Source organism: Plecotus auritus (genome assembly GCF_963455305.1).
Source record: "Plecotus auritus genome assembly, chromosome: 7".
In the NCBI taxonomy this organism is placed as follows: domain Eukaryota; kingdom Metazoa; phylum Chordata; class Mammalia; order Chiroptera; family Vespertilionidae; genus Plecotus; species Plecotus auritus.
Window position 1 is genome coordinate 11,655,111 of NC_137774.1, and position 19,684 is coordinate 11,674,794.

Genomic DNA, 19,684 nt, shown 5'->3' on the forward strand with positions numbered 1-19,684 from the left:
AGGAGGAAACTAAGGTCCTGAGCATTCAGGGCTCTCTTAGCTTCCACTGGGACCCCCCCAACCCTCAGCACACTGCCCTTGCCCGGCTGCAGCTGTAAATGTTTGTAAGTGGAATGAGTTACCCAGGGGCCCGAGGGAGAGTCCAGTTCTCTGCGTTGCCCCAAGTGCTTTGGGCCTGAAAGAAACTAGGTAGCACCATACTTTTTTTTTTTTTCTTTTCAGGCCTGCCTGTAGTATCTGCTGAGTTAGGTGAAGTCCTCAGTAGCATCATACTTTATAGAGGCGAGGCCAAGGACTTAAAAGACAAAGGCTCCTCGTATCAGGGTTGGGGACTTGACTGAAAGGCAGGTTGGAGGCCTGCAGGGGCCTGGAGTTGGGCTCCTAGGACTGGGTGTGTGCCCTGAGGGGTGACGGAGGGCGGGCTACAGGATGTCTTTTCCTTCATTGGTTGGATGGCCCTGCCCCCCTCCTCCCCTTCTCCTGGAACATTCCACACATTCCAGACTGCCATTGCTTTCAGGATATGGATTAACATCCCAAGCAGATATTTGATTTCACCACCCCAACCCCTCTCCAGCCCTTCCCCACCCTGAAGAGAAAGCCCCTAAAACTAGGAGTTTGAAGTAGGAGGAGGGTATTTTTGACCTTTGACCTGAGATAATACTAAGAGGCCATTTGAAAGCTATTCAGACTGAACTACCGCACTGGGGTTGCTTTAGGCTGCACTGGGGTTGCTTTAGGCAGACCGCGGCCACCCACCACCCCCCTGCCTTCTTCCAGAGAGTTCCCCTGAGGGAGGTCCTGGGCTTGGGGACATGGCTGTGAACCCGATCAGTGTTCTCAGTCTCCCAAGGTGCAATAATTTCTTCCTCAATTCTCCAACAGTTTGTTTTTTTTTAATATATTTTATTGACTTTTTACAGAGAGGAAGAGAGAGGGATAGAGAGTTAGTAGAAACATCGATGAGAGAGACACCGATCAGCTGCCTCCTGCACGCCCCCTACTGGGGATGTGCCCGCAACCCAGGTACATGCCCTTGACCGGAATCGAACCTGGGACCCTTCAATCCGCAGGCCGATGCTCTATCCACTGAGCCAAACCGGTTAGGCAATTCTCCAACAGTTTGACTTCCATTGTAAGGGGTCTGGATTTTCTCTGTCCATTTGGCCACCAAAAGAGTCTCTCCCTCTTGGCCAGCGTGTTATCACAAGAGGGTGGAACTGAGGACCTGGAACTGGACTTGTGTCTGATCTTTATTCTTTTGTCCTGCTATAGTCTGACCTCGTAGATCAGACTCATGAACCAACCAAAGCAGACAGCCACGGGCACAGATTCTCTTCAACACTCACCCTCATTTCTTCCTAAGTTACTTCATCCCCAGGAGAGGTGTCCTTTACTACGTCATCCGTGACTTTCCACTCTCAGCCGCAGAGCCAGAGGAGTCTTGGAGACCCTTTCGTTCCCATTTTACAGCTGAAGACACTTGGGGTCCCCCAGGGGGGAAGCGAGTGAGCTGGCCCAGGGCAGAGCCAAGTTGGAAGCGGCTGTAGTTAGAGCTTAGCATCCCTTCCCTTGGTGCCATGTGTTTCAACACTCCTTTCCCTAGTTTGCCGGAAACCGACATGATCCCCATTGCTTAGGGCAGAGGTCGGCAAACCGCGGCTCTTTGGCCCCTTGAGTGTGGCTCTTCCACAAAATACCACGGCCTGGGTGAGTCTACTTTGAAGAAGTGGCGTTAGAAGAAGTTTCAGTTTAAAAAATTTGGCTCTCAAAAGAAATTTGAATCGTTGTACTGATGATATTTGGCTCTGTGGACTAATGAGTTTGCGGACCACTGGCTTAGGGATACTGAGGCCTGAAGCTTAAGTGGCTCCGTCAGACCAACACCCAGTCTGAGGCAGTTTAAGGGCTAGAACTGGACTTTCTTGCTTCCTAGTCCAGTTTTTCCTCATACCACCAGACTTTTATTGGACTGTGTCCCTGGACTAAGATTTTGTGATCAAGGATAGGCAAAGACTGGAATGACAATTGACCAATGCAGACAAGTCAATTAAAAGGTTTTAAGCCTGAGGATTAGGGCATCGATTTGGGTGGTAACCAATTTCCCTGGGAGTCAACCTTGAACCTGAAAACCTTCCTCCGGGAAAATTACCTTTTTAAGGGGCATTTGAAAGATGGGAAGGAGACAGTGTAGTTAACTGGGGAGAGGGAGGGAAGGTGGTGGTCAGAATGCTGGGTTATGTGTGTGTTAATCTCTCCCACTTTAGTATTCACAAGTGCATCTGTTATTATACTTTGCGAACTTACTCTAAGCCCTTTGCTAAGCTCTTTATAATATTGTCTAACATTACCTTGTATACCACCCCTTGAATAGGTATTATCCCTGTTTTACAAAGGAGGAAACAAAGCCCCAAAGGAGTTAAATAATCTTTTTCTTTTTTTAATCTTTTAAAGATCAGTGCTAGGAAGTGGAGCCGGGGTTTAAATTTATACCTGCACAAAGCACTTAACTTCTGCACTATTACCCTGATATTGTTTGTTTGCACATATGTCTCCCCTAATAAACTGTGAATACCTTGAAGCCAGGTACTTTGCCTATTTGTGTAAATAGGTATCAGATTAATGAGTAATGTCTTATGTGGCTTTATATTTCTGAAATGTAGGGGGCGGTTATGGATGGTTACTCAGGTTTCTCACTAGAGAAAGTAGATGAGAGACAAAGCAGATGCGATTTTTCGGGAATGATGTTACCCTAGTAATGCTCAGGGGCATCTGATTTTGATCTTCCTATCTGGTAGCAATGATAATTGTTATCTCTGCACCAAATCTCTCTTCCCAAAGCTTATTATCCTTAGACTCTTAAGACTTCGGTGTTGAGTAGAAGGTAGGGAGATAGCCTGGCACAGGGATTAAAAACAGCAAAGTCACAGTCCCCGGAAGCATTCCAAACGGTCACTAATCCTGTTCCCTCTAATTTCAGGAGTCGGAAAATTCAGATCCGAAATATTCCACCCCAGCTGCGATGGGAAGTAAGTGATTGGGGGAATTCTCAGTGGCATGGGGTAGTGGAGACTGGAATTAAGCCTGGGTCAGCCTGAGTTTGGCAGAGATAGTCTGGCTGGGAAGGTCCTTTGGTGGTGTGGTTGGTGCTAGGCCAGGGATGCTGAGTGGAGGTTGGCTGGGTCTCGTCCTTAACCTAAGACGACCAATGTTAGTCCTTGGAACTTTTGTACCTACAGTGAAGGAGGTGGGAAGGGTGTTCCCTGAGCCCCAAACTGAGTGATGGCAGAGGTTGATTTCGGGCCCCAGGTGGCCCAGGTCTGCTTCTAAAGAGGCCCTAAATCCCTCTTTGAGCTTCAGTACATGTCTGCAAAGAAACCCCGACAGGTCACCCCCAGCATTAGTACCCCAGAAAGGCAAACTGAACGGGTAATGATGCTCAATCCCCACCCAAGGCTCAGCCTGCGCCCCAGTGCTTTGGATGCGGGGTGCCTAGTGGCTGGCCTTGGGCTAGTTCCTGGGATGCTCAGAGTAGCCTTCCTCCCTTCTCGTGCTCCTAGGTCCTGGACAGCCTGCTTGCTCAGTATGGAACAGTAGAGAACTGTGAACAAGGTAAGAGTGGGCAGAGGTGGTGGGTGCTGGAGGACTCTGAGGGGTCTGCTTTCCCTCATTTGCCATGGGCAGATCTATCTGGCATGCCAAAAGAGGACAACGTGTGGTATAGATACACTGGACTGAGGATCCGGACGTGTGGCTCTTAACCTTGCGACAGGTTCCTCCTCTGTTCAGTGAGACTTGAACAAAATCACTCATTCTTGACATTGTGTCCCAGGCTGCTAGGGGTCAACCAAGGTAGAACTAAGATTTTAGAAATAACCCTAGCCGGTGTGGCTTAGTGCCGTGGTCGGCAAACTGTGGCTCGCGAGCCACATGCGGCTCTTTGGCCCCTTAAGTGTGGCTCTTCCACAAAATACCACTGCCTGGGCGAGTCTGTCTTGAAGAAGTGGCGTTAGAAGAAGTTTAAGTTTAAAAAATTTGGCTCTCAAAAGAAATTTCAATCGTTGTACTGTTGATATTTGGCTCTGTGGACTAATGAGTTTGCCGACCACTGGCTTAGTGGATTGAACATCTTCCCACACAGGAAGAGGTCGCTGGTTCAATTCTTGGTCAGGGTGGGCTTGCTCCCCATGTATGTGGCTTGCAGGAGGCAGCCAATCGATGTTTCTCTCTCTTCTCCTTCTCTCTTTCTCTTTCTCTAAAAATCAATAAAAGCCTATTTTAGAAAAAAGATTTTAGAGATAGTTTAAGAATGGAAATTGAGTGTTTATGGATAAGTCTGCAGCTCTTTTACTTTAAAAGCATCTCGATTCCCCCTTTTTGGCTGGAATAATCAACGGGTTGTCTCTTTTTTTTTTTGTTAGAATCTCTGATTGTCAGCCACATGGTTTTTGGTCATTGAAAAAAAAAAGCAGAGGATTTATTACTTTTATTTCTTTTAAAAGAATGTTTGTTCATTTTTAGAGAGAAAGGAGGAGGGGGGAGAGAGAGAGAGAAAGAGAGAGAGACATCGAAGTGAGAGAAACATCGATTGGCTACCTCCCGCCTGCCCTCTACTGGGGATTGAGCCCGAAATCCAGGCATGTGCCCTGACCAGGAATCAAATCGTGATCTCTTGGTTTCTGGGTCGATGCTCAGCCACTGAGGGACACCGGCCGGGCTAGAGGATTATTCTTGCAGAAGCCTCCTCACCACCCAGGTGGGCGAACGCTACTGATGAAGGCCAGAAGGGTCCAGAGTGGTCTGCGTGAGGTTTGGTGGCCGTGTGCTTTCCTCAGCATTGTGGGACAGAGGCTTGCGTTTTGTCCATGCCCTCCACCCTGGGGTTGAGCAGGCCCAGGGAACCCCAAAATCACAGGACGATGCATATGACAGAAGGTTAATTTTATTAATTTAAAAGGAGAAGTATGTGCCTAGACTGCCTGAGAGTCTAATGTCCAAGCCATGCTCCTCCCCGTGGGAAAGAATGTGTATGGTAATCAAATGAAAATCAAAGGGCTGCTTGGGAAGAGTTTGGGGGGATTAACGGCTTGTCCTGAGTTTGTGGTGCCCTGAATGTGTGCATTTCCACGGTCAAGATGTTTAGAGTAGTCAGTCAGGAAATCCTTTCCTCTGGAAAAGATGCAGACATACTCATTCCTCACTCCCTAGACCACAGCAGCCACTCCTCTGTCCACCCATTAGCTAGCTCCTGATACACATGCATTTGATTGGCGTATTCTTGAGGATGCTTAGTCCTCTAAAATGGATTTGGGTGTTCCCCAGATCCCTTCAGCCATATCCTTAAAGCCATTTTTTGGGATGTTTACTTCTGTAAACTGCTGACGTCAGTGTGTGTTGATTTTTAACTAGTTTAACTTTCCAAGGGTAAATGTATCTTGCAGGCTGTTGTGTGGGCGTCAGACCTGCTGCCTAACTGCTGATGTATGGACTACAATGTAGCCCAGCTCTCTTGGGGGGCTGGGAAGGGAAATCAAAGGAAGGTGTAGAAAGGAAAACGCAAGAATATAAATTTAAGTTTTCTAGGGGTTCTGGTAAAAAGGGCCTGAAGAGGCACCGCTTTGCCTTGCCATTCAAGTATTTCATGAGCTCCAAAGGTTCTGCTACGTGCCTTTACCTCACAGTGTGTAAGGATGAGCTTGTAACACACAGGATTCTTTAGTGGCTTCTCCAGATTTCACTGCCCTAACCCTAGCCTCTGTTTTGCTCCCCCCCGCCAGTGAACACGGAAAGTGAGACGGCCGTGGTGAATGTCACCTATTCCAACCGGGAACAGACCAGGCAGTGAGTGGGCTGGAGAGTGGGGCTGGGAGGGTCTTTGTGGGGTGTTGCTGGGTAGTTGGTTCAGGAATCTCAAAGGTTCATTAACTCAATAGGATTGATGGCAAATAGATTGAAAAGGAGGGGCCCAAAGAACTCCCAGGGAAGATGGGAAATCTGTAGGGGGAAAAGGTTGGCTTCTGAGAAATCTCTAGTTGCAGGAGAATGTCAGGGCTTTGCTGTGTTAGTGGCGCCATCTAGCGATAGTGAGGAGGAACTGCTATGTTTAAAGCAAAAAGGATTTGTTAATGATAGGATGTGGTGGGGCAGACATTTTATTGCTGTGATTGCCATGGGCCCAGTGTATGCTTGCTAGGGTCCTTCAGTCCTCTTACACCCACATGGTCCCGCTCCTTCTCCCTTTGGTTGAGTAATGAACACTGCTCACTCACTGGTACCGACCAACTGTACACATTACCCATCTACCCATTTATATCTATACTAGAGGCCCAGTGCACAAAATTCGTGCAAGGGGCTCGGCCCTCACAGCCGCAGAGGCTGTCCTTGGCCCTCGCCGCCCCCACTTCGTCCGGAAAGGTCGTCTGGCTCTCCGGTCTAATTAGCATATTACGCTTTTATTATTATAGATGGACCCTGTCAATACATAGGCCTTAGGCCACATTTTGCTGTTGATGGCTCTCTTGCTGCTTCATCATGCTGCCTCTATCTTCTCTGTTTCCTCCAACTTAGGCTACACTGTAAAATCCCAGCACTTTCTCAGATCTCTTTATTCCAGGTGTCTCCTGGGCTCACAATTTTCTGCCCCTGGTGACCAACCTGTGTTTTTTAGCCTGGCTTTAAAGATCATGGCAGCACTTGCTCACTACCCACTTCCTGCTGTTGCCTCTTTTACATTTCTAACCAGCGACTGGTTTGGGAATGGAGGGGGCTTGACCCTCCCTCCAGTGTCATTCATCCGGTTAGCAGACATTCCAGATACACTTAAACTCCTGCTTCCCTGTGGTAATAAGCAAGCCGTTCTGTCTCCAACTCTTAACTTTTTTTTCACATAAGTTTCCTTAAATATAGAAGGTACCAGACTGGATAGGTATAAAAACAAGTCTTGTGAATACCTTTATTTATTGTATTTATTCATTTATCATGAATCACATGTGATTCTTACATGACTCATAATAGGTAGTTTTGGTTGAAATTGACAAGCCGATCCCAACATTAAATGGAAATAACTAACTTACATTTCCCTTGGATGTCTTAGGCCCGTGGTCGGCAAACTGCGGCTCGCGAGCCACATGCGGCTCTTTGGCCCCTTAAGTGTGGCTCTTCCACAAAATACCACGGCCTGGGCGAGTCTATTTTGAAGAAGTGGCGTTAGAAGAAGTTTAAGTTTAAAAAATTTGGCTCTCGAAAGAAATTTCAATCGTTGTACTGTTGATATTTGGCTCTGTTGACTAATGAGTTTGCCGACCACTGTCTTAGGCCATGTAGACTGGAAGGGTCCCTAAGGTGGAGGTGGGAGTGGTGGGCAGGTGGTCATATCCCTTTCTTAAGTGCTTTACCCATGGAGGGCATTTGGTGTGATTGGCATGGGTTGGAGTAACCAATAGGTCTCTCTCTGTCCCCAGAGCCATCATGAAGCTGAATGGCCACCAGCTGGAGAACCATGCCTTGAAGGTCTCCTATATTCCTGATGAGCAGATAGCACAGGGTCCTGAGAACGGGCGCCGAGGGGGCTTTGGCTCTCGAGGTCAGCCTCGACAGGGCTCACCTGTGGCAGCCGGGGCCCCTGCCAAGCAGCAGCAAGTGGACATCCCCCTGCGGCTCCTGGTGCCCACCCAGTATGTGGGCGCCATCATTGGCAAGGAGGGCGCCACCATCCGAAACATCACAAAACAGACCCAGTCCAAGTGAGTCTTGGCCGCCGGGGGTTGGAGATGGGTGCCAGGAAGTGGTGGTTCGTACCTGGGAGGTGGGTGCCTCCTGGAAGCACACTGAGTGGCATCAGTAGGAAATGTCTGCTGGAACATGTTTATTCTTCTCCATTCAGGAGCCACTGCTTCAACCCCAGCCTCCTCGGTAGGCAGGCACAGGTGGGGAGGTAGAATGGGCACGTGGTGCACCAGGTGGTGGCCGTTGCTGGACTTCATCCTGTTGTTAGTAAAAAGGGATCTAAAATTTCCCATAGAAAGTCTCAGCAAGCAAACCTAGTCTTTTTTTTTTTTTTTTTTTAATTTTTTTATTAAGGTGTTATATGTGTACATATCTTACCATTGCCCCCACACACACACCACTCCCATACATGCCCTCACCCCCCAATGTTTTGCATCCGTTGGTTACTCTTATATGCATGCATATAAGTCCTTCAGTTGATCTCTTATTTTCCCCACCTCTCCCTAACCTTCCTGCTGTAATTTGACAGTCTGTTTGATGCTTTACTGCCTCTGTATCTATCTTTTTGTTCATCAGTTTATACTGTTTTTCATTATCCCCAAATGAGTGAGGTCATGTGGTATTTTTCTTTCATTGACTGGCTTATTTCACTTAGCATAATGTTCTCTAATTCCATCCGGGTGCCTACAAATGGTAATAATTCCTTCTTTTTTATGGCAGCATAGTATTCCATTGTGTAGATGTACCATAGTTTTCTGATCCAGTCATCTGCTGACGGGCACCTAGGCTGTTTCCAAATCTTAGCTATTGCAAATTGTGCTGCTATGAACATAGGGGTGCATATATCCTTTCTGATTGGTGTTTCTAGTTTCTTAGGATATATTCCTAGGAGTGGAATTACTGGGTCAAATGGGAGTTCCATTTTCAGTTTTTTGAGGAAACTCCATACTGTTCTCCACAGTGGCTGCACCAGTCTGCATTCCCACCAGCAGTGCACGAGGGAGCAAACCTAGTCTTGGTGATCAGTCAGTCTTCAGTGCTCTGTGGTTTTAGCACCACTCACTGGTGTCAACAGGACTGGTCAGCCTGCCAAGTCTGGGCCATTGGTCATAGGTCCTAAGTCCGTCCCATCTCCTATTCTGCCACAACCACTCTTCTCTAATCTCTACAGCTGATCAGTGTACTCTGGGAGAGAACAGGTCACCTGGTGTCCTTATTCATAATACATCCTTCATTATTTACTTCTTATTTGGGACAATGTGCCTCCCCTTTACAGTCGTCTCGGGGGGAAATCTAGAATTCACAAATTAGAGTGTGATCCCCAACCTGGCAGTCCCATGGTAGATGCCATCATTCTAACCGCCGCCTTGTGATTAAGACAGGATCCAGAGCAACAGGCTGGTCATGTGCCCCTGGCCCTCCCCCATTCTGCCTTTGATTGGCTTTGTTCCAAGTAGAGCTGCTCCTGTGCCTTTGGTTGAGGAGAGGTTGGGGGGGGGCCGAAAAGACCCACTTCCCCCAGGGCCGACTGACCAGCCATCCCGTCCTTGTGGTCCTCAGGATAGATGTGCACAGGAAGGAGAATGCAGGTGCTGCCGAGAAGGCCATCAGTGTCCACTCGACCCCCGAGGGCTGCTCCTCCGCCTGTAAGATGATCTTGGAGATTATGCATAAGGAGGCCAAGGACACCAAAACGTAAGGCTTCCGCTTTCCTACGAATGTGGACACTGCCACCTTCCTGGGTCCCACACACACTTTTTGTTAACGGGAGTACAGAGATACAGGGGACAATCAGGATTGTACCAAAGGTTATAAACGGAAATCTTCTTTCCCACAAGCAACACCTGGCATATACCCTCTTGAAGTTCTGTGCACTCGGAAGCGTATATGCACACGAGCACATGCGTGTGTTAGCATAAAGAGGGTCATCATGCACATTTTAGTGCATATTTATAAAACTATTTCATACCTTGCTTTTTTCATTTTCATGCACCAATATGAGTCCATACTGACCCAACTCATTTTTTATAGCTGCAGATATTTCTCTTTTTAAAAAACACTATAGTATATTTTTATTGATTTCAGAGAGGAAGGGGAGGGGGAATATAGAAACATCAATGATGAGAGAGAATCATTGATCGGCTGCCTCCTGCACATCCCCTACTGAGGACTGAGCCCACAACCTGGGCATGTGCCCTTGACCAGGATCAAACCCAGAACCCTTCAGTCCACAGGCCAATGCTTTATCCACTGAGCCAAGCCGGCTAGGGCTAGCTGCAGATATTTCTACAGTGTGGCATTTTCATTTTGTTATTTTTAATTGACTTTTAAAGTGTACAGTTGAATGGTTTTTAATATGCAGAGGCCTGTGAAACCATCACCACACTTTAGATAATGAACGTGTCCATCAGCAGCATCGTTTTTGTGGCCCTTGGCAGTCCATCCCTACCACCCCATTTCTCGATCCTAAGCAGCCACTAATCTGGGTTTAGTACTCTTCGAACATGTCGTTTTGTCCCGTGGTTTGTCCTTAAAACCTCATTTGGGTGGCATGATGGCTGAGTCTCCACATGCCCCTCATTTCTTCCCTTGTCTCCTTAAGGGCTGACGAGGTTCCCTTGAAGATCCTGGCCCATAATAACTTCGTGGGGCGTCTCATTGGCAAGGAGGGGCGCAACCTGAAGAAGGTGGAGCAGGACACGGAGACGAAAATCACCATCTCCTCGTAAGGCGCTCTTGTATTTCCTTCCTTGTGAGTGGGGTACCGGGGGCCCGGGTCCGCCATACTTCATGACTGAACCTTAATACTTCTTGCCCCTCAAGTTGGATGAGTTTCTGCCCATTAAAGAAGACTCGGGGGTGGTGAAGAGTATTTGTTTTGACAAGGACTGGGGCTCTCCCATCACACTGCTGTGTGGGCTGGGGGCTGTTAGGGTGCCGCCTCCTCGGTCCTGCTCCCCCTGGCAGACCTCCAGTGCTCTGCGTCTCCAGGAGAGGCTGCAGCTTGGAGCCAGGGCTTGTGTTTCAAACATGACGGTCGGGCTGTGAGAACGGGACAGATCTGGGTCCTTTTCTGAGGACAGAGCGTGTGCGGTGGCCTGCCTCTCCGGGGGGATTAGCTCCTGTGAGCACCAAGTGTCATGTCATCGGCGACTTGCTGGTGGGCAGAGTTCTGCCCTGTTCTAGAAAGGCCCAGGAAGTGGATGGCCTAGAACCCCCGGGGAAAGGCGCATCCTTCTTGCTTCCCCATGATGACAACCCGTGATTGGATTCCTCACAAATGGAGGGGTTTCGGTTGGGTGTTCTCATTTCCCTGCACGTCCCCCTGCCCTGGTTACAAAGCGAAGGCCAGAGACAGAGCTGTTTGGCAAAGGTTAAACAGCTTGCAGAAGAATGGAGCTGGGGCTCGGCCCTGGCCGGCCCGGGCCTGTCCCTTGAGTGGAAGGGGGACGCTGCTCTGCTCTCCCCGCAGGCTGCAGGACCTCACCCTCTATAACCCCGAGAGAACCATCACTGTGAAGGGGGCCATCGAGAACTGCTGCAGGGCTGAGCAGGAGATCATGAAGAAAGTTCGGGAGGCCTACGAGAATGACGTGGCTGCCATGAGTGTGAGTGCCAGGCACTTGTCTGCCCCTCTCCGAGCCCGAGCTACACGGGGGGGGGTCTTACTCATGGGGTGGGCGTGCCAAGTGCTGTGTGGCCTCAAGGCCTTTAAGTTTAATTAATAGGGGTTTTATAATTATATGTAAAATTTGTGTTTGTGTAGACTTTAGCGGGTAGAGTCACTTTTATCTTATTTTCAAGGGGGAGGGGGCAAGGATATGGGAAGGTGATAAAAAAGGTGACTCCTAGAAGTCAAATGGAGATCTGTCCCTGCCACATCTCACGTCGGTGTGTTGCAGTACAGGGCTGTGAGTCTGTCACCTGCTCAGGGTGGGATGAGCCAGAGAGGACGGGCTTCTGACGGAATAAAATTGGTTGGAGTGGCTAGCTCTCAGTCAATAACTCCACAAGTACACATGTGAGCATGTGTGAGAACTAAAAGGGCAGGTGGTGTTTGGGTAAAAGCATGTCATTCATCTGTTTTTGGCCGACTCTGTCTTGGGGTACTTGCCCTCTTAGTTCTGCCAGGGCCACACAGAAGCGACCACCGGGCCCTGTCAGCCTGAGCTGACCTTCCCCTCCTCACCTCTCACCCCAGCTGCAGTCTCATCTCATCCCCGGCCTGAACTTGGCCGCCGTGGGTCTTTTCCCAGCCTCGTCCAGTGCAGTCCCACCGCCTCCCAGCAGTGTCACAGGAGCTGCTCCCTATAGCTCTTTTATGGTAAGTGCAAAGCCTTCTTACAGAACCCCTGGGCCCTGCAACGGCGTCCCTTAAACGGTCCCACTCCTTGTGGGAGCCCAATCCTTGGGGGTTTGTAGGGAGGTGGGAGGGTCTGAGGTTGCTTCTCCATTGTTCCCAGCCCCTGGCGACAGGTCAGAACCTTGACTCCGTGGAGGGCAATCTCAGATGCTGCCAGGGATGCTGCCAGCACTCCTCTTCCCTCCTCCTCCTCTTCCTCCAGCTTCTTCCCTTGATTCCTGCTGGGCTTGGGGAGAGCCAGAGAGGGTGTTGCCCAGGTTGGCTGGGTGCCTGCACCCCTTTCTCCTTGAGGATGCACAGCAGGGGTGTGGAGGGGCTTCTGGGCTGTGGCTCTTGGCCTGTGGTGATGACACGCCCTGTCTTGGCAGCAGGCTCCGGAGCAGGAGATGGTGCAGGTCTTCATTCCTGCCCAGGCGGTGGGCGCCATCATCGGCAAGAAGGGGCAGCACATCAAACAGCTCTCCCGTTTCGCCAGCGCCTCCATCAAGGTGATCTGCTCTGCCTCCCTCCAGGTCCCCGATAGAACTGCTCCGCTCCATCACCCCCTTGCCTTTGTTCCCAGGCGCCCCGTCTGGCTGGTGTGGGGGCCTTTTCCCTGTGGCTTTTGGCCTTGCTGCGTTCTCCGCAGAAATCCTTCCAATTTCCAGGCGAGGGAGGAGGCGATGTTGTAGCCTAGAGAACGAGGTTAGGTTCTGCCACAGACTGACGTGGGTTCAAGCTCCCCTTCCTAGGCTGTGTGACCGGAGGCTCCGTGTCCTCATCAGTATAGCAGTCATCATAGCACTAGGAAACAGTGCAGCTGGAGCCGTGGCTCAGTCAGTGCCTGGTGGGCAGTGGGTGCTCAGTAAATGTTAGCTGTCTTTTTACCTTCCCTGGCGGTCCCGTGGAGAGGGAGCCTGTCACAGTGACACAAGGGCCTTGTTACATTGCACACGTCTAAATCCATTGGTTTCGGTGCTCCTAAAGTTTTGGTGAAAAGCAGTGATTGTTCTCTGAGGAAGTGCGGTCACTGCCCTCCCTCTTGGTCATCTCATCATTACGCTCCCTCCCCCGAAAAGACTCCACTGAAACCTCCCCAGGAGATTGGGTGGTGGGAGGAGTGTGGGGGCCCTGCCTAGCTAACGGCACTGAAGCACGCCCATCCATGCCTTCAAAACAGTTTTGGTACAAGGGGCAATGACTTTGAGATGTGGAGTCTTTTTTTCTTCCCATGTTCTCAGAAGTGGATAGTGGGAGTAGGGGGACTGGCACAGTGGAGATGGAGGGCTCCTCTTATTATTAATTAAAAAATGTTTTAAACTTGTTTTAGAGAGAGAAACATTGATTTGTTGTTCCACTCATTTATACATTTACTAAAGGCCGGGTGCATGAATTCGTGCACTAGTGGGATCCCTCTGTCTGGCCTGCAGAATCAGACCCAAACCGGCTCTCCGACATCCCCTGAGGAGTCCTAGATTGTGAGAGGGTGCAGGCCAGGCCAAGGGACCCCACTGATGCACAATTGGGGCTGAGGGAGGGATGCGGGAGGTTAGCCAGCCAGGGAGGGACCGCAGGAGGGCTCCAGGGCATGTCCAGCCAGTCTCGCTCAGTCCCGATTGGCCGGACCCCAGCAGCAAGCTAACCTACTGGTCAGAGCATCTGCCCCCTGGTGATCAGTGCACATCATAGCAGGCAGTTGAGTGGCCTTAGCATACATTAGCATATTGTGCTTTGTTTGGTTGACTGGACACTTATCATATTAGGCTTTTATTATATAGGATTGGTTGCTTCTTGTATATGCCCTGACCAGGGATTGAGCCCACAAACCTTGGCATATGGGGACGATGCTCCAACCGAGTACCCGGCCAGGGCAAGGGTGCCTCTTGACCAGCTGTTTGCTTTGCAGATTGCTCCTCCCGAAACTCCTGACTCCAAAGTTCGTATGGTCATCATCACTGGACCCCCAGAGGCCCAATTCAAGGTTCTGATCTTTATTGTTTTCCTAAGCTGGACACACTGGAATTGACTGGGGAGGGGGTGTGCAAATCAGACTGGCATCGAACTTCTCTTGCTACTTCTCAGAGGTCATGGGAAAGAAGGAATCTGAGGCTTCTTCCCTGCGCTCTGCCTTGGTTACTGTGGAAGGGAAGGCCTTCAACGCCAGATTCCCTTCTCTCCCTTATATCTCTACTACATCCCTGGGTTCTCGAACTTCTGGTCAGAAGCCAAAGCTGGCTGTTAACTTGGCCTGACAGGGACGGAGAACGGGGACAGCTCTCCAGGCTGCGGAGTGTCTGATAGCCTGTCCCCTGAGTGACTTGATCAGCTGCTACTTGGACCTGAATTGCTAGCCACTGCGTTGTCCAAATAAATGCCCTCATCCCAGACCCTCACGGGTCTGGTTTCACCAAACTGAACACATTCCTCTAGGACAGTGGTTGGCAAACCACGGCTCGCAAGCCACATGCTGCTCTTTGGCCCCTTGAGTGTGGCTCTTCCACAAAATACCACGGCCTGGGCGAGTCTACTTTGAAGAAGTGGCGTTAGAAGTTTAAGTTTAAAAAATATGGCTCTCAAAAGAAATTTCAATCGTTGTACTGTTGATATTTGGCTCTGTTGACTAATGAGCTTGCCGGCCACTGCTCTAGGAAGAATGTATTCAGTTACTCTACCCAGGTTCTCCAATATAGATAAGGGGAAGGGACCCTGACGGGTCAGTGCTGTTGATCTTTCATGTCACCTGGCCTAGGTGGTTGATACTCCTCTAGGTGGGGTGAGCTTGTGGGCCAGAAGAGGGTCAGGTGGAGCTTGGGGGCTGCACTTCATGTTTTGTCATGTATATATATGGCCTGATGATTAACAATGACCTCCTCTTCTCAGGCTCAGGGAAGAATTTATGGAAAACTCAAGGAGGAGAATTTCTTTGGTCCCAAGGAGGAAGTAAAGCTGGAAACCCATATCCGGGTGCCAGCATCGGCGGCTGGCCGGGTTATTGGCAAAGGTGGCAAAACGGTGAGCCGTGAGGGCCGCTTTGAAAATTCTAGGCCTTAGTCTCCAAACCCAGCAGCTCTGCTGTGGCCTCCTGCTCAGCTGCCCTGCCCAATCTCAGGATTCCCACTTTGCCCATTTCCTTGATTCTGCTCCCCAAGCTTAGCTTCTGACTCCCATTCCGCCTCCTAGTTGCCAGCTTCTTGCCCCTCCCTCTGAGCCCACCCATGCTTTTTGTTTCTTTGTTGTTGAATGTATTACATATGTTCCCCTTCCCCCACATTGTCCTCTCCCAGCCCACCCCTGCCTTCACCCCCCTGTTGTCTGTGTCCATTGGTTATGCTTACATGCATACAAGTTCTTTGGTTGATCTCTTACCCCAGCCTCCAGCCCCCCAAATCCTCCCCTGTTGTCCCTCTGAGGTTCGACAGTCTGTTGCTATCTCTATGTCTCTTGACCCATTTTTGTTCATCAGTTTATGTTGTTCATTCTATTCCACAAATGAGTGAGATCATGTGACACTTAGCTTCCTCTGACTGGCTTTTTTTGCTTAGCATAATGCTCTCCAAGTCCATCCATCATCCTTGGTTTCTTGGCGGCAGCTTGAGCTCTTCTCTGCCCACTTACCCCCAGGTGAACGAGTTGCAGAATTTGACAGCAGCTGAAGTGGTGGTGCCGAGAGACCAGACCCCTGATGAGAATGACCAGGTCATCGTTAAGATCATTGGGCATTTCTATGCCAGCCAGGTGTGTATGGCATTTCCTCATCACAGGCGGGTGGCAGGAGCCCAGGGCTCAGAGAAGCAAGACTCCAGAGGTTGGTCAGCATGACCTGACCAGTCCCGGGACCCTGCCTGCCTCTGGGCTGGCCTGTTCTCTTCCAGGTGCATAAGTGTGATGCATACATGCTTTATTCCCTCTACGATGTGGGGGGGGAAGGGGGCGCGCCTGGGCCCTCAGCCCAGCCTGCATCCTCTCGCAGTCCAGGACCCGACTGCCGGCTTAGGCACACTAGCGTTGCCATGGAGGTGGGAGAGACTCCCACCACTGCCGCTGTGCTCGCCAGCTGTGAGCCCAGCTTCTGGCTGATCGATGCTCCCCCTGTGGGAGCACACTGACCACCAGGGGTCAGCTCCTGTGTTGAGCGTCTGCCCCCTGGTGGTCAGTGTGCACCATAGCGACTGGTCGTTCTGCCATTTGGTCAGTTTGCAAATTAGCCTTTTATTATATAGGATGACTTTATAATTTATATATTAACGATCTTTCCTGTTACTTAACGTTGGTCCTTCCCTAACCATTTTTTGCCCTGGATAAGAAAAGAAATGGGTATTTTATCTCCCAGTCAGTCTTGCTCATGGAAAGGAGACGTTCTTTGGTACATTTCTGTCAAGTGAATTGCATTCTGCAGTGGATTTTCCTTGTAAAATGTTCTTAGGGAAGAACCTTTAAGAAGAGTAAAAAATACCGATCCTTTGGTATTTTGCCCATTTTCACGGTGCTTACTTCACAGATGTTTTTTGTTGGTTAATCCATCTCCAGGCGTTTCATGCCCTTCTCCGGGGATACTTACATGTGTAGTGGAGTTGTGATTGTGACAAAGTCTCCTAGTTGATGACCCTTTGACCAGAACATACTCTGGCAACTCTGTTTTGGGTTCAGTAATGTGACAGCTTTGTTAAGTTTTAAATTCGGAATGAGTGTATACTACCCCCTCTCCCACCCCTTTCCTTGCTGTATTGTCCAGTAGGTGCTCGGAGTCCATTCAGAGGCAGGCAAACTGGGGTCACTCTAAACAGTCTTCCTCATCTTTCTGAAGTCCTGAGTGCCCTGTGGTCCGGGTCTGAATCCCTGTGACCTTTCCCCCTGTGTGGGGCTTTCTCCTGCCTCGCCCTTGGAGGTGCTCACTCCCGCCTCCCCTCTTCTTTCTGCAGATGGCTCAGCGGAAGATCCGAGACATCCTGGCCCAAGTTAAACAGCTGCACCAAAAGGGACAGAGTAACCAGGCCCAGGCGCGGAGGAAGTGACCCGCCCCTTCCCGGCACATCAACTCGAGGACGACGGGCTGAAATCGAGAGCGCGTTCTCCCCAGCAGGCCTGAGAATGAGTGGGAATCAGGGACACGTGGGCCGGGTGTAGATCAGGTTTGCCCACTTGTTTGAGAAAGATGTTCCAGTGAGGAACCCTGATCTCTCTGCCCCAAACACCCAACCAATTGGCCCAACACTGCCCACCCCTCAGGGTGTCACCATGGAAATTCTAGCTCAGGGTGCTTTTAAACGTGGATTGTTTTAAGTAAATTCTTCAGGTCCCACCGAGAGGGTGGGCCAGATCCCAGTGGGAAGAGAAATAAAATTTCCTTCAGGTTTTTAAAACATGCAGAGGGGTGTTTTAATCAGCCTCAAAGGATGGTTTGCTTCTTGATCCTAAAATCCTTCCAGCCTTCTCCTGCTTGGTTTATTGGTTAAAATACCTCCATTCTCATGCCCTGACCTAGCCTCTTCCTACATTCTCACTAATTGTTTTATCTTGACCGCTACCAGAAAAAGTGGGGACCAGTGCATCGCTTAGCTTACGTTATTGACTCAGAGGGAGAAGACACGTCAGCATCTGGGGTTTAATTTCCATCCCTCCCTAAACCAACCAACAGGAACAGCAAGGAGTAAAGACTGGAGGAGACCTGGGGAGACAGGTGATTAAAACAAGTAATCCACGTTTAAAAGGAGTGCCCCTGTGGCTGATCTGTTCCAGATCACCATCTTGGAAAATAGGCACAATTAAAAGTTCCCCACTCCGCTGGGGCTTCCCCACCAAGACCCCTCGAACCGTACAGGCCCCGCATCGTGTCCAGGTGCACATGGTGGTACTGAATGCTCAGTGGGATAGGGGCTGACCACTGTACGTCCCTGATTCCCATCATTCTCAGGCAGATTTTATTATATTTTTTTAAAGTCTATTTTAATGATTGGATGTGAGCACTGGGCAGGGGACTTACTCCCCTTGAGAAAGTCTCAGTTCCATGGAGGACTTGAGTGGCCCCAAAGGCTGCCACCGTGCCCTCACCCCAGCCCGTGTGCTCCCACGAGGGCTGGCTCCCAGAGGCAGGGGTTGCGGGGCACTCCCCCCCACCGGCACTGTTCTTTTGGTGGTGGTGGGATGTGGAACCCAACCCTGAGCTCCCAATAAAGCGAAGGTTCATCATCTGGCATATTTTATGAATATTCAGCAAATCGGAGAGTATTTGCTTTTGTTTTTATCCTAGAGGCATCATTAACTGATGGCTTCTGCCTCCACGAATCATTGGCGTGATGAAAGGTGTGCCTAAGAAACAAAATTCAAAATACCAGCAACGTATTCTGCACAAAGGGGTAAATAGATTTAATTTATTGACTTACCAGCCTCAATAAGATCCCGTTTGAAGGTCAGGCCCGTGGAAGATGGCAGCCATCAGTTACCTGAGGTTAGGCCTCTCCTCCTGATATACTTACGTCGATGCATCCTGGCCAGGCGGCGCCCTCGCACGGTGCTGCCGAGCGTGCTGGGCAGGGAGGGCGGCCTCTGCGTGTGAGGAGGCCCATGTGTGGAGTCCCCTCCTTCCAACATGGCAACCACAGTAAGGAGACACCATGACGTGTGGGCGGAGTCAGTCAGGTAACGCTGTGCGCAAGTGAACTACCTCAAGGTATGGAGTTACCTCAGCAATTACTTTCCTTTTTGTTCCCCCACCTATTTTTTTTTTCTTTGCGGCTTGCTGATATTTTATATAAAAAAGAAAAGCAAAGCAAAAGAGAAGCTGATAGTCTTGAATATTTTATTTTTTTAATGAAAAGGAAAAAATGAGAAAGTTATGTTTCGTAATTTCTTAATTTCTTACAACATGAGCCAGTGCAGCCCTTTAGGAACTCTCTGGAACAGGCCCTGTGGGAACGGCCTCGGGGGCTGGCTCCTTGGGCCCTGGGAGGAGACTGGGGCTGACAGGGAAGGTCCACGCCGGAGGCCCCTGGGGGAGCCTCTGACCTCTGACCTCGGTCTCCTGGGCAATCCTGCCTGGCGCTGGTCGGAGGCCCGCCAGGCTGTGGGTCCCCACTCTCCCCCTTCGGTTAAAGGGCATCCCAGCCGGTCTTTCCCACCAGTGGTGCTGCCGAGATATTTTAAAATACTGCCTCCGTTTTATCGAGGAGTGAAATAAAACTAAAAAATATATACCCTTTAAAATGTATATTTCTCTGTCTAAAATACGGGAGCCAAGATCCTGTTGGTGGAAGAGACAAAGCTGCCCCTCGAACCCCCCGAAAGGCCCACCTGGTCTGCCATGGCGATGCTTTCATCTCTGTGTCTCGTTTCCATCCCTTCTTGTTACTCTTCTTGGTCTGTTTCAATGGCCCAAGAGGCAAGCAGGTTCTTGGGTAGCTGCTGCTCTCCATCCCCCTAACTTTAGGTTGATCTGATGGTGGACCCAAACTTAGGGAACTCTTGATTTAGGGTGGGGGGTGGAAAGGGGAGGGGCAGGGGATATGGGAATGTGATTGGGGGCAGACTCCTGCCTCATTCATCATGTCTTACCACTTTCTCACTGTGATGTTCCCCGTTAGCCCCCAGAACTGCCTGCTCTACAGAGAGGAGGAAGCAGGA

General features: G+C 50.0%; 1 protein-coding gene across 4 annotated transcripts in view; it reads left to right on the forward strand.

The window, feature by feature from the left end:
- The window catches only part of IGF2BP1 (insulin like growth factor 2 mRNA binding protein 1), a gene marked incomplete at both ends in the record, with an annotated part of 39,731 nt that extends 22,652 nt beyond the window's left edge, over positions 1 to 17,079 (forward strand). The window contains 13 exons of one of the 4 annotated variants that reach the window (XM_080680152.1): positions 2,981 to 3,029; positions 3,561 to 3,612; positions 5,778 to 5,841; positions 7,461 to 7,742; positions 9,286 to 9,420; positions 10,328 to 10,450; positions 11,198 to 11,333; positions 11,927 to 12,049; positions 12,457 to 12,576; positions 13,974 to 14,048; positions 14,948 to 15,079; positions 15,689 to 15,802; positions 16,987 to 17,079. In XM_080680152.1, coding sequence (XP_080536278.1) covers positions 2,981 to 3,029; positions 3,561 to 3,612; positions 5,778 to 5,841; positions 7,461 to 7,742; positions 9,286 to 9,420; positions 10,328 to 10,450; positions 11,198 to 11,333; positions 11,927 to 12,049; positions 12,457 to 12,576; positions 13,974 to 14,048; positions 14,948 to 15,079; positions 15,689 to 15,802; positions 16,987 to 17,079 — 1,498 coding nt within the window. The remainder of the gene's footprint in view (positions 1 to 2,980; positions 3,030 to 3,560; positions 3,613 to 5,777; positions 5,842 to 7,460; positions 7,743 to 9,285; positions 9,421 to 10,327; positions 10,451 to 11,197; positions 11,334 to 11,926; positions 12,050 to 12,456; positions 12,577 to 13,973; positions 14,049 to 14,947; positions 15,080 to 15,688; positions 15,803 to 16,986) is intronic. The other 3 variants (XM_080680153.1, XM_080680154.1, XM_080680155.1) reach the window with 3 other exon arrangements.
- Between the last annotated feature and the right edge of the window lie 2,605 nt (positions 17,080 to 19,684).